Below are 15,165 nucleotides of genomic sequence, written 5' to 3'. Positions count from 1 at the left end.
CTTAAGTATGTTCTGACGTTGTGCCACTGGGCAGTGTCTGCAGTTCAGAACTTGAGGGCTGGGTTCCTGAGAAAGCAGTGTTTTTAGAGGCCAGTACTCAGTAGGGTCCAAAGCTGGGGCTCCCAGGGTCCCGTGTTCTGACTTCCTAGGGGTATTTATTTGTAACCCCTAGCCTGGTGAGGCTTGCCAGCTCAGCCCTGGCCTGGGTTTTTATCTGGACCCTTCTTCCCTGGCTTTCCTTGTTTGGCCTGTGTGCCACCAGCAGCAGGAACTGAGGATGCCAGGACAAGCTAGACCCGCCAGTCAGGTTTGCTGAGAACTTGTGGGGGCGAGTCCTGGACTCCTGGGTCAAGTCTATGACTTCTGGGTTGGCCAGGCTCAGGGAGTTTTCCCTAGAAAACTTTGCCAGCCCCAGGGTGGATATGGGCATTGAATGGTAGGGGCTGTCCCTCTCCTCCTATAGTGGGTGTGAAGCCTGTTTATGAGCCTCCAACTTGGACACTGGGGCAGGGATGCTTCCACAGCCCAGCCCAGCTACTGCTCTGGCTCCTGAGCAGATAGTGACCACTTCCAAAGTCCTAGTTACCCAGGCAGACCACATGTTCTGAGTTCCTGGGGCTGGAAATGTTTGCAAGGATCAGAACTATGGGTAGAATTGGGTGACAAGATGGGGACACCATAGATTATGAGGGTCTTTATACCATATTGAAGAAGACATTTGGGATGGGCTCAGCTTTCTCTCTGGCTGGCTCCTGAACTAGGTTCAGTGCTCACTATTTCTTCTGGGGCAGACTAAAAAGGGACATGGAAGTCCTGTGCTGGAAGAGCAAGTAAGACCATATTCTTGGTGTGTGTGTGTGTGTGTGTGTGTGTGTGTGTGTGTGTGTGTGGTTTTTCAAGACAGGGTTTCTCTGTGTAGCATTGGCTGTCCTGGAACTCACCCTATAGACCAAGCTGACCTCAAACTCGGAGATCTGCCTGCTTCTGCCTCCCAAGTGCTGAGATTAAAAGCAGGTGCCACCACCACCCAACAGACCATATTCTTGCCTGAAGCAGGAAACAGGGAAGGGGAGAGGCCAGGCAGCAGAGGGAGGCTCCCGATCTGGTGTCAGCGAGCCAGAACTTCCAGCACACTACTCCTGTCTGCATTCCAGCCTGAGCCTGCTGCAGCCTAGACCTGCCTGACCTGTGGCCCCAGACAAGCAGGGTCAAGCAAAAGGTCACATAGAGTAGATCCTAGAGTGCAAATGCCACTACAGCTGTATCCTTGGTAGGAAGACGGGTCTGAGGAACCTGCTCCCCCCACCTAAAGCCCTACCCACACTCAGGAGAGTTGAATAGACGATCTCTTGGCACTGGTCCTGAGCTCATCATGGTTCATCTCCCAGGCTAAGCACACAGTCTAGTGGATGCAATGCCAGGTTCCACCCAGAGACCACCCTACACAAGAAGCTAGGCAGGGGTAAGCTATAGCCTCCCCATTTGAGTCTTTCACATGCTCCCTGTGTCCTGAGGAGCACCTGTTTCTCCTGAGACCTCTGCCAGGTCAGGTCCAGTCTGTAGTATGCTGTTGCTGGTGGCACGGAAGAAGCTACCAAGCCTTCTTCACGTGGCCACTATGCTTTGAGGGGGAAGGCTGGTAGAGATCCACTGCTCATCGGTGGCTGTTTCAGGTGGACAGACTCCCATACTCCAAACAGTTGCTAGACTGCTTTGAACCACCAAACAAACATCTGAGTTGATGAAAAGTTTACTTTGGAACTTGCAACTTTACTTTGGAAACAATGGTGTGATGTATGCTGAAATGAGGAACAGACAAGCTGCCCACAAATGTCTGGTCTATGACAGGGCAGAACCTGGCCAAGTGAGCTACCTAGTCTCAGTGGTCTTGTTCATTTCCAGTACAGAAGTGGAAGAACCCTAGTTCAGAGGATCTCTCCAGTAAGTAGCTGTCCAGCAATGAGTCAGTTTTGCAGTTTCTTAACCCAGAGGCTACATAACACCTCCTCTCATCTGCAGAACAGAGTTTGATACCACTGTGGTGACAAAACAGGGTCCCCTTCAGAGGCCATATCGGTTTGGAGAGGTCTGGACTGAGTCTGTCCCTCCATCTGCAGGGACTGGATCTGCTCCAGATGTCCTAGCCCCGTAGCCTATAGCTTCCCTGGATAACCCTTTCCCTTTCTGCTGGACTTGAGAACACCCAGCAGGAATGTCCCTGGGAGAGGCTTGTCCCAGGAGCCCACAAAGAGGTCCATGGTACAGAAACAGGCAGAAGCATTCAAATTGTCGCTGTCTTCCTGTAGGAAGTTCCAGAGGTGGCCCTCAGGAGGTGGGTCCTTAGGCTCTTGCCCTGTTGGCTGAAGTTCACACCAGTGCCTGCCCAGAGATTCCTTGGATGACTTCAACAGTGGCTGTTCTGGGGATGTACACCACCTTGAACCCTAATACACATAAAAAGAAAGTTTCCTCCAAGAGGGTACCTGACCCAACCTTAGTCCCACACGTGAAGGGCAGAGAAGCCCCCAGTGTGCCCTCAGCCCAACCTGTCTCAGCTGCGCTCCCACACGCAGGCCTCTCTGTAGGTGCAATCCTCTCCTAGTGGCCTGCTACCCTGACTCTCTGAACCCAAGTGGCGCCTGCCTGCCTCTGCCAGACCCAGGTCACTGAAGGGCCAGGGGTTCGCGCTGCCCAGGGACAGATCAGCCGCTGTCACACGCACAGTGGGTCCGGAGCAACGCAGTGTGCTGTGGGCAGTGACTGTCCTGAGCCTGGAAGAACTGCCCCCTCTGGCCTGCAAGTGGAGGGGTCACCCTCTCTGTCCCCGCCCCCGTCCCCTCCAACTTGGACAACAGAGCCACTCCTCTCTTGTCCTGCCCAATCCCCATATCCCCCTGGGAAGGGCAGCCTCGAAGATGCTCCCCCATCCGCCAACCTTGTAACCTTACTGTTTCACCTGCGAACCCGGCACAGGGCCATCGCCAGCTCTTGAATCAACTTCAGTGGCGGCGGTGGCCACTCTCACACCCAAGGCGGGCCCCAATCGGGCCCAGTTACCCCGCCCCATATGCAAATAATCTATCCCTCAGCCAATGGCCGGTCGAGTAGGGCCCACCCTGCAGGGCTGCAGCCAGTGAACACGAGGAGGAGGCAGTACGCCCCGCCCGCCGCCGCGCAACCCTTCGCGGGCGAGGCCGGCGCGTTCCTTTCTGCACGTCGGCTTGGGGAGGGGCCGCCACCTGCTGGGCGGGGCTTGCGGGACGGCATCGCCGAACGGTGTGTGCCGGTGTCGGTCGTTGGTACAGTCCAAGGCAAGTCCCCTTCCCTCGAGCGGTGGTACCGTCCGGGCTTACTGCATCTGGGCCTGGAGTTGGGACCGCTGCCTGACAGTGGAGTGCTTCCCCGGCCCAGCGCGAGGAGACAGCTGGACAAGGCGGGCCCTTTGAGGCAAAGCAGCAGCTGCCCCGCCTGCCAGCCTGATGTTAGGGCGGACCGGTTATCCCCGCCCAGTCTAAGGACCGCCCCTCCGCGGGAACTCACAACACTCCAGGCGCACGTAGTCCTGGCAGTTACCCAGGAGTGGCCTGGATGGCCAGGCACAACATGCCCTCGGGAGGCACGTAGGCCCCTGCCTTTCTCCAACGCCTGTAGATCTTCAGAGATATGTGGGTCCGTCTGGCTGTGAGGAAGGGGCTGTTTCTGTCTGACTTGCTTGGAGATTGCCTTTGCCGCGACCTAAAGGACCAACTCTGGAGGGAGAGTTCCGCGGAGCGCTGGGCTCTCAAAGGGCTTGCCCCTACGTTTTGAAACATAGGCGAGAGGGGCTGCTTGGGGGGACTGTCACCTTCCTTAGGATAAGTTGGGCCAATTATTGGACTCCTAGGAGGAGATCCAAAAGGGTGGGATGAGATACAGCCAAAAGAGAGTTACTTCCCTCCCTACACACCTCCCTCACTCCAGGTCGTTCCTGCGGTGGAATCATGTGACATTTAAAAGCTCTTAATCACTCAAGATGCTGCCGCTGTTCTTTTGCTTCTAAGGCAGAGATCCTTTTTTCTTTCCGCTTTCCCGTCTTCCTCAACCAGTTTTCCACGCTATCCTCAAAGATAGTCTCCCAGGGGAACAAACCTTTCCTTGCTCTAGGCAACTCCAAAGGGCTCTTTTGTCCACCACAGATACCCTGGTCCTTGGCTCAGGGGTTGTGATCTATTGTGTACCCTAATAAAATTTACCTTAAGATCAGAGGACAGAGCAAGCCACTAGATTGAACACAGAAGCCAGGCAGTGGTGGCACACACTTTTAATCCTAGCACTCAGGAGGCAGAGATCTGTCTGGATCTCTGTGAGTTCAAAGCCATCCTGGACTATATGAGATTGACTCAGTCTAGGAGAGAAACAGAGCCAGGCAGTGGTGGCACACACCTTTAATCCCAGTATTTGGGAAGCACACACGCCATTAATCCCAGCACTAGGAAGGAAGTGATGGCTGATCAGAGAAAAGTATATAAGGTGTGAGGAGACAGGAACTGAAGCTTTTTCAGGCTGAGGAGTTGGGAAGGTAAGAAGTGGTGGCTGTGGCTTGTTCCTTTGTCTCTCTGATCTTTGAGCATTTACCCCAATATCTGGCCCCGGGTTTTTTGTTTTGTTTTGTTTTGTTTTTGTTTGTTTGTTTGTTTTATTAAAAGACCATTTAAGATTCAAGCTAGAGGGGCCGGTCTTCTCAGCTCAGCCTCCTGTCCTTCAGCCCTCTGCCCTGCTTTTGTCCTGTTTCTTTGGCCTCCCTATGTCCTGAATCTCATAAAGTCTGGGCTGGAGCCTGCCAGCAGCCATAACCCAGCCTAGTACTGAGGCCCTATCAGGGAAGTATCTGACCCAACCCAGACCTCCAGGGCCTGGAGCCAGGGACACAGAGAAGCCAGAGGATCAGAAATTGAAGGATCAAGTTGGATGTGGTGATGCACCCCTGTTAGCCCAGCAGAGAGACTGATTACACCCCATAACCTTGATCAGAGGCAGAAGCAGGAGGATACGACGATGCAAGTTTCAGGCCAGACTTGAGGGGGTGTGGTTTGAAGGGTCAGCAAGACTTGGCTCATGTGGATCCTGAAAGAATTCCTAAGAGTCATTGGGAATCCTGAAAAGGTTCCTATCTTGAGAACAAGGCCTAGGTTCAGAGGACAGATGTCAGGGACTAGGGAGAGAGAGGGGAAAAGTCTGGTTCCTTCCTGGCTTTGCCAGGATGCTTCCCACATGTGCCTCAAAACTTCCCATCTGAAATGTACTCCTGCCGGGCGGTGGTGGCGTACGCCTTTAATCCCAGCACTCGGGAGGCAGAACCAGGCAGATCTCTGTGAGTTCGAGGCCAGCCTTGTCTACAGAACAAGATCCGGGACAGGCACCAAAACTACACAGAGAAACTCTATCTCAAAAAAAAAAAAAGAAAAAGAAAAAAATGTACTCCTTATCATCCTGTGTGGTGGGTCTATTGTACCATCCAAAATATTTGTCCAAATCCTATTATTTATAGCCTTTAATTGTGACTTTACAAAAGAAATGTGTGTGTGTGTGTGTGTGTGTGTGTGTGTGTGTGTTGGGGGGGTGTCTTTGTAGATGGTTAAGAGAAAGATTTTCCCCTTACTTTACTATTTTTAGACAGGGTCTTATTGTACATGGCTGTCCTCAAACTCACAGAGATCCACTCACCTTTGACTCCCAAGTGCTGGAATTAAAAGTGTGTACCAGGGGCTGGAGAGATGGCTCAGTGGTTGAGAGCACTTGCTCCTCTTCCCGAGGACCTGGGTTTAATTCCCAGCACTCACATAGTGGCTCAGAATCGTCTGTAACTCCATTTCTAGAAGATCAAACGCTCTTCTGGCTTCTGTGGTTACATGCATGTGTCAAACAGACAAACTTGAAGACGAAACACACATACACACAAAGTATACTCCAGCATGCTAAGCCAAGACTGGATTTTTGAGACCATTATGAATGAACTGGGAGGCCCTAAACCCAATGACAGTGTCTTATGACAAAAGAGAGAACACAGGGGGCTGGAGAGATGGCACAGAGGTTATGAGCACTGACTGCTCTTCCAGAGGACCCAGGTTCAATTCCCAGCACCCACATGGCAGTTCACAACTGTCTGTAATTCCACTTCCAGAGGATCTGACACTCTCATACAGACATATATTAAATAAATCTTTAAAAAAAGAGAGAGAGAGAGAGAGAACACAGATACAGAGGAAAGTCCATGAGGAAGTGTAATGTTGCCAAAGCCAAGGGACACCTGGAGCCCCCCACTGAGAGGAGCAGTAAAAACTCTCCCCATGCCTATACAGGGAGCAAGAAAGACCCTGGCTTACTTAGCTTGAACGCTGACATCTGGCACCCAGAACTATGAAAGAATAAATTCTTTTTCTTTTAACCACCCAATTTGTAGTCAAAGAAACAGCTGCCTTGCCTGGTCTGAGGAGGCAGCTCCTTGTCTCTTCATCAGTTCTGGGAGTTTCAAACCCCTTGTTCTTACTCAAACCACACTCACTACTGCCCTTGCTTCAGCTTCCTTTGGGAATCCCTTGACTGTTCGGCATTTTTGTTGCTAGGGATAGGGTAGGGCCGAAGGCAATGCCTAGGCTCAGTGTTCACCCAGCCCTGTGTTGTTTGGTATTCAGGTGACAGGGGAAGGGGCTAAACCCTCTGAGAGAGGCTGATTTGGACTGGACAGAATAGAGGCAACACACAGCCTCGTTACAATGTTCTATGTACCCAAGAATATGCATGCCATTTTTATGTCTGTCTATGCATGCATGAGATTGAGCAGTGTGTGCCAGCATACATTAGGAATCCAGTAGCCACCTACTGGTGCAGGTCTAGGTGAGCAAGTTGCATTCCTGTGTGTACACTAGCAGGAACATGTGAGAAGTGGCCAGTAGACAACTCATAGCAACTCATAACCAGTAGGTAGGTCATAGCATTGATGTGAAGGTGGGGTACGTATAACAGTCCACTATATGCTGACCGGCAATGTTTGTGGGGACAGGTGAGAAGTTGTTTATAACACCGGGGGTTTTTTTGGGGGGGAGGAGGACGTCAGCAGGTAGGATGTAGAGATATTTGTCTATGTTCTCAAGAGGTACTACTACCTGTGTTACCTGTACTTTATGGGTAGATGCACAAAGATTGGGAGTTCAAGGCTAGCCTTGGCTACATAGCAAGTTTAAGGCCAGCTTGGACTGCATGAGGCCCTGTCTCAAAACAAACATGAAAAAGGTACTATCGTTGCTGGGTTTGGCCCAGTTTGGCCATGGGCAGCTCCCTGCAGACACCTCTTCTCCCATGCTCGATGATGAGCATGGACTGGCATGGCTGCATAGGTGGTGTACTGCTCAAAGACACCGAGGAGGAGTTCTTCATGTCTCACTATGGCTGCATTTGCTTATTATAACAGCTTTTCTTATTTTAGCAGCTGCCTCCCCCAACAAAGGCAGCTGCAGAGGGAGGTAAAGGGGCTGGCTTTTGTCTAAGGGGGCTCCAGGTTCTTCGTAGGCTGCCTTAGCCCTTCCTCGGAGATTCAGTGAGTGTTTACAGGTGCTCCTATATCTAACAATCTCCACCAGGTAGGCAATGTCTCCACATAGGGACCAACACATGTAGAGAGTCAAGCTGGGAGGGAGAAAGAGGTGTTTGGTTCAGGGTGAGGGTGGCCTCCCAGGTTCTTTTTTTTTTTTTTTTTTTTTATCATGCTGGACCCCAAATGAAGCTTTCTCCCTGTATTCACCCAACCAGTCCTCACAGTGGCCTCTGAAGCAAGTATGATCAACATCCCTGTCTTGCAGCAAAGGACCCTAAGACACAAAGAGGGTAAGAAGCTCACCCAAGGCTACATAACTGAGAGCCAAACATACCTGAGTCTAGATCCCCTTCCAACTGGATGGCCCACAGAAAGGAGAGGTCTTGTTCCAAGGGAACCCTCTCTGACTCCATCCTTTCTTTCTTGCACTCTACCAGTAGCAATATTTTTTAATTTATTACTTTTAGCTGTGTGTAGTTGTGTGTGTGTGTGTATACACATGAGTGCAGGAGCCCTTGTGTGTGTGTGTGTGTGTGTGTGTGTATACACATGAGTGCAGGAGCCCTTGTGTGTGTGTGTGTATACACATGAGTGCAGGAGCCCTTGTGTGTGTGTGTGTATACACATGAGTGCAGGAGCCCTTGTGTGTGTGTGTGTGTGTGTGTGTGTGTGTGTATACACATGAGTGCAGGAGCCCTTGGAGACCAGCGGCATTGAATCTCCTGGAGCTGGAGTTGAAGCAGGTTGTGAGCCACCATGTGAGTGCCGGGAATTGAACTCTGGTCTTCTGGAACAGCAGCAAGTACGCAACCATTGAGCAATCTCTCCAGCCCCTGCCAGTAGCAATATTAATGTTTCTCCCACTTTAAACTCCTTTGAATTGTCTCTTCTCAGCTCCTTCTACTTATCTCTCCCTTCCCAGCAAATCCACTTCAGTTACTGTGCTGCTGGCTTTCCCTGTTCAGTCTTCCTAGTTTCTCTATATTGCCTCCAGACAGCCTCTGCCCTTGATAGGGCTGATACTCTCAGAGCCTCAGTAGCGCCTCCTCTCGCCGGACTGAATGAACCGGAGGAGACCGCATCTACAGAATCCACCCTGAGTTACAAGCATTCTCCTGGAAGGAAATGGAAGCCCCAGGGGATAGCCAGAAGCTTTCCTCCAGAGCTCCTGCAGCCGCCGGCAGCACCTAAGCACTGCAGCCAGGAGGTGGCGCTCACGGGAAGGCGGGCCAGTCGGGGGCGTGGCCCTGGGGCCGCTCGCATTCATCCGGGCGGCGGATGGGGAGCCGGACCGTACCAACTGCCCTGAAGTGGAGGGCACAGCGTGACCCGGTAAAGTGGTGATAGCTCGGACAGCAAGTGCCCTGCAAGACACCGGTCTCCTCTCTGGGACAGTACTCCTGCGGTAGTCACTGTTCTGAGGGGAAAGGGCCGTTCCGACGTCTCGACATCCTCAGCCGCAGGTTTCTCCCCGTTTTGGCCTCAGTAGTTTCCACCAACGGGCAGGGCGGAAAGTTCCGGAAGAGTGTCGATGCACTTCCGGGTCGAAGAGCTCGCGGCGGCGGCGACGGCGGCTGTCCGGCCTAGTTGCGGTCGCGTTCGGACAGAGGCGGGATCGTCTAGGAGCGTCTGGGAGGCGCGAGGTTCCCGGGTACGTGCAGTAGCCGCTCCGGTCCGGTGTCCCTGTCGCGCCCGGCCGCGCGGGCTACTTACGGTGGCCGTGTGCTTTGTCTGCGGCCTTCGGGGCGGGCGAGGCCTATGTCGCGCTGGCCGTGGGTCGGTCCGGAGGACGGGAGGGCGGCCGAGGCCTCGAGCCGAGCCCCGGGATGCCCGGCTGCGGCCGAGAGGCCCCTGGGCGTGGTGCTGGCCACCTGTCTGGTCGTGCGAGAACGTGGCCTGGTGCATGGGAAAGGTGTGACCCCTAGGTACCTTGTTCTCTGTCCCGATGGCCCTCGCCCGGGTCAGCACCATCTGCACTTGCCCAGGTTGTGGTTGGTGTCGCGGTGATCATATTCCTTACTTCGAAGAGCCCCCACAGCAGCCTCGAGTGGGCACCACTGCTTGTTGGGGTTTTACAGTCGGAGTTCAGAGAGGTGAAGTAGTTGTCTGTGTTACACTGCGGCAGAGTGGCAGAGCCGACATTGCTCTTTTAAACCTTCTGTGGCCTCTGTCCTGTGTCAGAGACCCGTGTTGCCCCGTCGAATCTTACAGTAATGTGTCTGAGGGGATGTCATTTTGGCCGCTGGTTGGAAGCACAGGCTCTGAGTTAGAGATTGGGCTTGACGTGCAGCTCAGCAGTCCTTGATCCTTCTTTCCGTCGACCACTCGGTGTTCACACCTTTGGGAAGAATGTTGAGTGAGAACAGCAACATGTGACTCTCTCAGCCTGAGAGAAGCCTAGAGCTGTATGCTAAGGTTCAAAGAGTTAGTTATAGGTCCCCTTTTCTGAGAACTGGGGCCATGCTCTGGGTCACCCCACAGGAAAGAGGTCACCATCCTGAACGGGCCATAACTCTGTATCCCAGTGTATCTCAATCTGCCTTTTTATATAAGAGATAGTGTTTGACAGGAGTCTGTGGCCAGGACTCCTTTCCTACTTGATTAATTCACCAAGCATCAGGTGAAAGTAAGAGAGCTTATCAAAACTCTTCTTACTTTACCATTCCCAACGTGTGACCATTGACATTCCTTAAGTTATCATGCCCTCACTGTTTAGAGAACATCAGCTCTTCTACTGGGCCTTGGCAGTCCTGGCCCTGATCTGGCCTTTGTCCACTTAAAGAAGGGTTGCACTTTTCCCTTTGGCTTTGAGCATACAGCCCATGTATTCTCTTGAGGCTGTTGGAGACAAGTAAGCTTGTACCTGTAGGAACCAGAAGTGAGTCCCCCACCCCATCTCAAGCCCTACTTTTCATTTTTTATGCTGTTTTGGGGGTTCTTTTTCCCCCTTTCTTCCTTCTGACTGTGAACATTAGGCTTGTGGGAAGCACATGGTGCCACAGCATAGGCTGATGAGTTCTTGAATGAATTCCCTGTGAGAAGGGCTTCCTCTGGAAGCGACTGGGAAAGACCATGTATATGAGTAGGTTCTTAGTTGGAGGACCAAAGTTTAAGAGCTTGGTATAGAAGGAAGGTCATGTTCAGTGACATTTATGAAGTCTTTTATACAGGTATTCCACATTGTTCTTACAGTGGCTTGCAAGGGAGTACTAACAGGTGTTCCCACAGACAAGCCAGGAGAGGGACAGCCCCAGCATCCTCTGCCTTTCAGCCTGGGGCATGGGAATTCTATAGTCCCCAGGAACTTCATCCAAGCTTTATAATCTGATGGTAGCCAGCTGAGCAGAGGCCAGTGGGCCAGCATTGGCCAAGAGTGACTTGCCCACTTGGTGACAGCAGGCGAATGGGCTACTGGAGTCCTTGTGATGACTGGCTCTCAGTTGAAAAGCATTGTTCTGTCTCAGCTCAGATGTCCATTTGGCTCATCTTTGGTATTAGGACTCTCCAGGAATGCTCAAGTGAAAATATTGCTAGTCCTTAGGAATTAAGATCCTCCTTTGCATATGGCTCTGGAAATGAGTCACTCTCTTTTTATGAGGATATTGATATCTTATAAAAATACTTTGTATATTTATTTATTTATTTATTTATTTTTGGTTTTTTGAGACAAAGTTTCTCCATGTAGTTTTTGGTTCCTGTCCTGGATCTTGCTCTGTAGACCAGGCTAGCTTCAAACTCACTGAAATCTGCCTGGCTCTGCCTCCTGAGTGCTGGGATTAAAGGCATGCACCACTGTTGCCCGGCTTGTTTTTGTTTTTTGAGACAGGGTTTCTCTCTTTAGTCCTGGCTGTCCTGGAACTCACTCTATAAACCAGGCTGGCCTTGAACTCAGAGATCCACCTGCCTTTGCCTCCTGAGTACTAGGATTAAAGGTGTATACCACTACAGCCCAGCTATATTTTCTACTTTTTATATTTGCATATGACTTTGTGACTAGGTCTTGTGTATGGTGTCTCACAGCTCAAATTCTACATGTGTGGTGATGCTCGTGTCACTAGGGAAGTTACCTTTCAGAGGGGACTCTGTAGCCAAGGAAGTTTGGAGTTATTTGGCTCTGGTCTCTTTTAGAGCTGAACTCCAATGTGTAGCCATGGATGACGACAGTTTGGATGAGCTTGTGGCTCACAGCCCTGGACCAGATGGACCCCCACGAGTTGGCCCCTCAGAACTGGCCAGTGATGCTGGTAAGCCCCCCACTGATGGCAGGGTATCTGCATCTTTTGCTTTCTCGAGATTGCTAGCTCCCCTTGGAAGCCTGAATGTCAGTTTTTACTTTCAACCTTATAAAAAAAAAAAAAAAAACAAAAAACTGATTAAGTTATAGAAGTGTACTACATTCATTCTTTTTGTCTTTTTGTTTGCTTTTTGTTTTGTTTTGTTTTTGAGATGGTATCTCACTGTATGGTCCAGACTGTCCTTGAACTTCTAGACTTAGGTGATCAGCCCACCTCAATCTCCCAAATAACTGGTAGCTAAGACCACAATCACGTGTCATTATATTGGTCTTTCCATGGGGAAGGAGGTGTGAGGGATGGAACTTAAGGCCTTGTGTATGCTTGGTAAGAGTCTGCTGCAGCCAGGCGGTGGTGGCGCATGCCTTTAATCCCAGCACTAGGGAGGCAGAGCCAGGCGGATCTCTGTGAGTTCGAGGCCAGCCTGGACTACCAAGTGAGTCCCAGGAAAGGCGCAAAGCTACACAGAGAAACCCTGTCTCAAAAAAAAACAAAAAACCAAAACAAAACAAAAAAGAGTCTGCTGCTGAGCTGTATTCTCTATTTTTTGAAACAGGGTCTTGCTGTGTAGTATAGGGTAGCCTTTAACAGCAATCCTTCTGACTAAACCTCCAGACTGCAAGGATTGCATGTTTTGTTTTGTTTCGTTTTTTTGTTTTTGATTGGGTTTCATGTATCCCAAGGCTGGCCTTTTTCTTTTTGGTTTTTCGAGATAGGGTTTCTCTGTGTAGCTTTGGGCCTCACTCTGTAGCCCAGGCTGGCTTCGAACTCACAGAGATCCGTCTGTCTCTGCCTTCTGAGTGCTGGGATTAAAGGTGTGTGCCACCACCTCCCGGCTCCAGGCTGGCCTTTAACTTAATGTATAGCTGAGGATGATCTTGAGCATCTGATCCTTCTGCCTCCACAGCTCAAAGTGCTGAGATTTCAGATGTGTACCACTATATCCAGTTTTGTGTGGTGCTGTGCTGGAGATAGAAACCTGGGGCTTCATCATGCTAGGCATGCACACTCTACCAGCTGAGCCGTATTCCAAGCCCCTGTCTTATTTTTGATAACAAACAGCATAAGTTACAGAGTAAGAGGACTCATTTTTCCCATCATATGCCTCTCTAGCCTCCCCACCCTACCTCTGGTAGCCTAGCAGTCCTTATCACTACCTGTACATTCCCAGCAGTTCTGGCTCTTGGATGCTTAGGTTGTGACAGTGCCCTCACAGGCCTGTGCTTTTCACCCTGTGATCTAGAAGAAAGCAGCGATGGCCACAGTGGAGACTCTGAAGATGACACAGGCAGTGAGCATGAAGATGACACAGATGAGGAGGGAACCGAGGGGCTGTCTGAGGAGGAAGACCCAGAAGATAGATCTGGTAAGAGTGTTGGCATTTGAGCCAGTTCCCTTGACTTTCCTAGTGAGGAGACATCCTGTGTTAGAACATCCACAGCTGTCCACACAGGCTGTCACCTGCCACTGGAACAACTGACCTCCGCCACAGGTTTTAGTGTTTTTTTGTTTTGTTTTGTTTTTGTTTTTTTTTCTTTCTTTCTTTCAGCTTTTTTTCTAGACGAGATTTCTCTGTGTAGCCCTGGCTGTCCTTGAACTCACTCTGTAGACCAGGCTGGCCTCGAACTCAGAGATCCACCTGCCTCTGCTTCCCGAGTGCTGAGATTAAAGGCGTGAGCCACCACCGCCCAGCTGTAGTTTTTAGTTTTAAAGTTAAGTTTAGTGATAGGATTCTGTGGGTATCTCTTCTGGGAGAGACAGAACATGAACTATCTAAGAACATTGAGCGGCATAAGCCATGGGATGATGTAGGTAGACTGGAATTCTAAGATGATGAGCAGGAAGGTCTTGGTAGACCCTATTCATCTCACAAGGGCCAGTTGCTAGCATTATAGGTGCTGGACAGATTAACATGCCATGAGGGGCATGTGGCCTGGGACCTCATTTAGGATATATATAGTTCCATCTTGTGGCTCGTTATCTGCTTATTCAACAAGCTCATTGTGTGGCATTATTAAAAAATTCCAGGCTTATATACACTGGTGAAAGTTTGTGGCGTAACTCCTGTAAACTCCTGCAAAGAACAGTGCTTGAATGGCACACCTCTACTCTGAAAAACCTTCATGGCCACCCTGGCCTGTAGGCAGCCTGTGAGGACTCTACGTGGTTGATTTGGCCCCATCCACCTGTGGCCCCCCTTTTCAAAGTGTCTTAGGGTTTCCATTGCTGAGCTGAAGCAACCTGACCAAAAGCAACCTGGGGAGTACAGGGTTTATTTCATCTTACAGCTTGTAGTCCATCATCTAAGGATGGTAGGGCAGAACTCAAGGCAGGAACTTATACAAAGGACATGGAGGAGTGCTGCTTACTGTCTTGTTCCCTAGAGTTGGTTCAGTCTGTTTTCTTATAGCATGCAGGACAACCAGCCCAGGGATGACACTGCCCACAGTGAGCTGAGCCCTTCCACATTATTAATCAAGAAAATGCCCTGCAATCTCCTCAGTAGGACAGTCTGGTGGTTCATTTTCTCAACTGAGGATTTCTCTTCTCAAGTGAATCTAGCTTGTGTTAACATAAAACGAGCCAGCACACAAACAAAGGGCTCAATTGGACCAGGGTTCTGTTCATTTCAAGTTTCCTTCTGACGTGGTCCTCAAACCAGGAGGTCACAGTCCCGTAACACCCACTCTGACCTGAATATTAGCCTTTCGTTATATGCCTATGGCTGTTAGTGTTAAAGTGGTCCAGAAAGGTAACCACTATAATTGGAGCAGTATTCATCACAAAGGATTAGAACTGATTGGGAGTTAGTAACTTTGTAATTATACTGACTTGAATTCACTCTATAGCCAAAGCTGGGCTCAAATTCCTGGCAATTTTCCTGCCTCAGCCTCCTAAACAACTACGATTAGAGGCATGTGACTACCATGCTTGCCCAGGTGTGTGTGTGTTTTGTTTTGTTTTAATTCTGAGTGTGGACTAGAGAGTGAATCTGTACTGGGTTGAAGTCACAGACATGCTTTTCTACCTGTTTCCAGCCTTGAGGTAGGCTTGTTATATCCTCAGCAGGATTGAACAGTGCTGATGCTGCCAGAGCAGGGGGCAAAAGATGTCAGGCACTGTTGGGTGGCTCCGGCATCCTTTCCTGAAGTTTGGAGACTAGATGCCAGAAACTGATTATGGATTAGATTGAAAGTGGGGCCCACTCAGCCAGGATTCCTGGTATTCCAGAACTCATCATCTAGAGGGAGAGACCAGCTGTGAAGCAGCAATCAGGGCTAGATGCCCAGAGTGTAATATGGG

General features: G+C 50.4%; 1 protein-coding gene across 3 annotated transcripts in view; it reads left to right on the top strand.

The window, feature by feature from the left end:
• Positions 1-8,906: 8,906 nt before the first annotated feature.
• Positions 8,907-15,165, top strand: part of Phrf1 (PHD and ring finger domains 1) — a 33,777-nt gene continuing 27,518 nt past the window's right edge. Inside the window, exons 1-3 of one of the 3 annotated variants that reach the window (XM_059264636.1) lie at positions 8,907-9,221; positions 11,699-11,814; positions 13,106-13,228. In XM_059264636.1, coding sequence (XP_059120619.1) covers positions 11,721-11,814; positions 13,106-13,228 — 217 coding nt within the window. In that variant the 5' untranslated portion in view covers positions 8,907-9,221; positions 11,699-11,720. Of the gene's footprint in view, positions 9,222-9,289; positions 9,483-11,698; positions 11,815-13,105; positions 13,229-15,165 lie in introns of those variants that run through there. The other 2 variants (XM_059264635.1, XM_059264634.1) reach the window with 2 other exon arrangements.

The sequence above is a fragment of the Peromyscus eremicus genome, chromosome 1 (assembly GCF_949786415.1).
Source record: "Peromyscus eremicus chromosome 1, PerEre_H2_v1, whole genome shotgun sequence".
Classification (NCBI taxonomy): Eukaryota; Metazoa; Chordata; class Mammalia; order Rodentia; family Cricetidae; genus Peromyscus; species Peromyscus eremicus.
The sequence above is the reverse complement of the archived record's forward strand: the minus strand, read 5'-3'. Positions and strand labels throughout refer to the sequence as shown.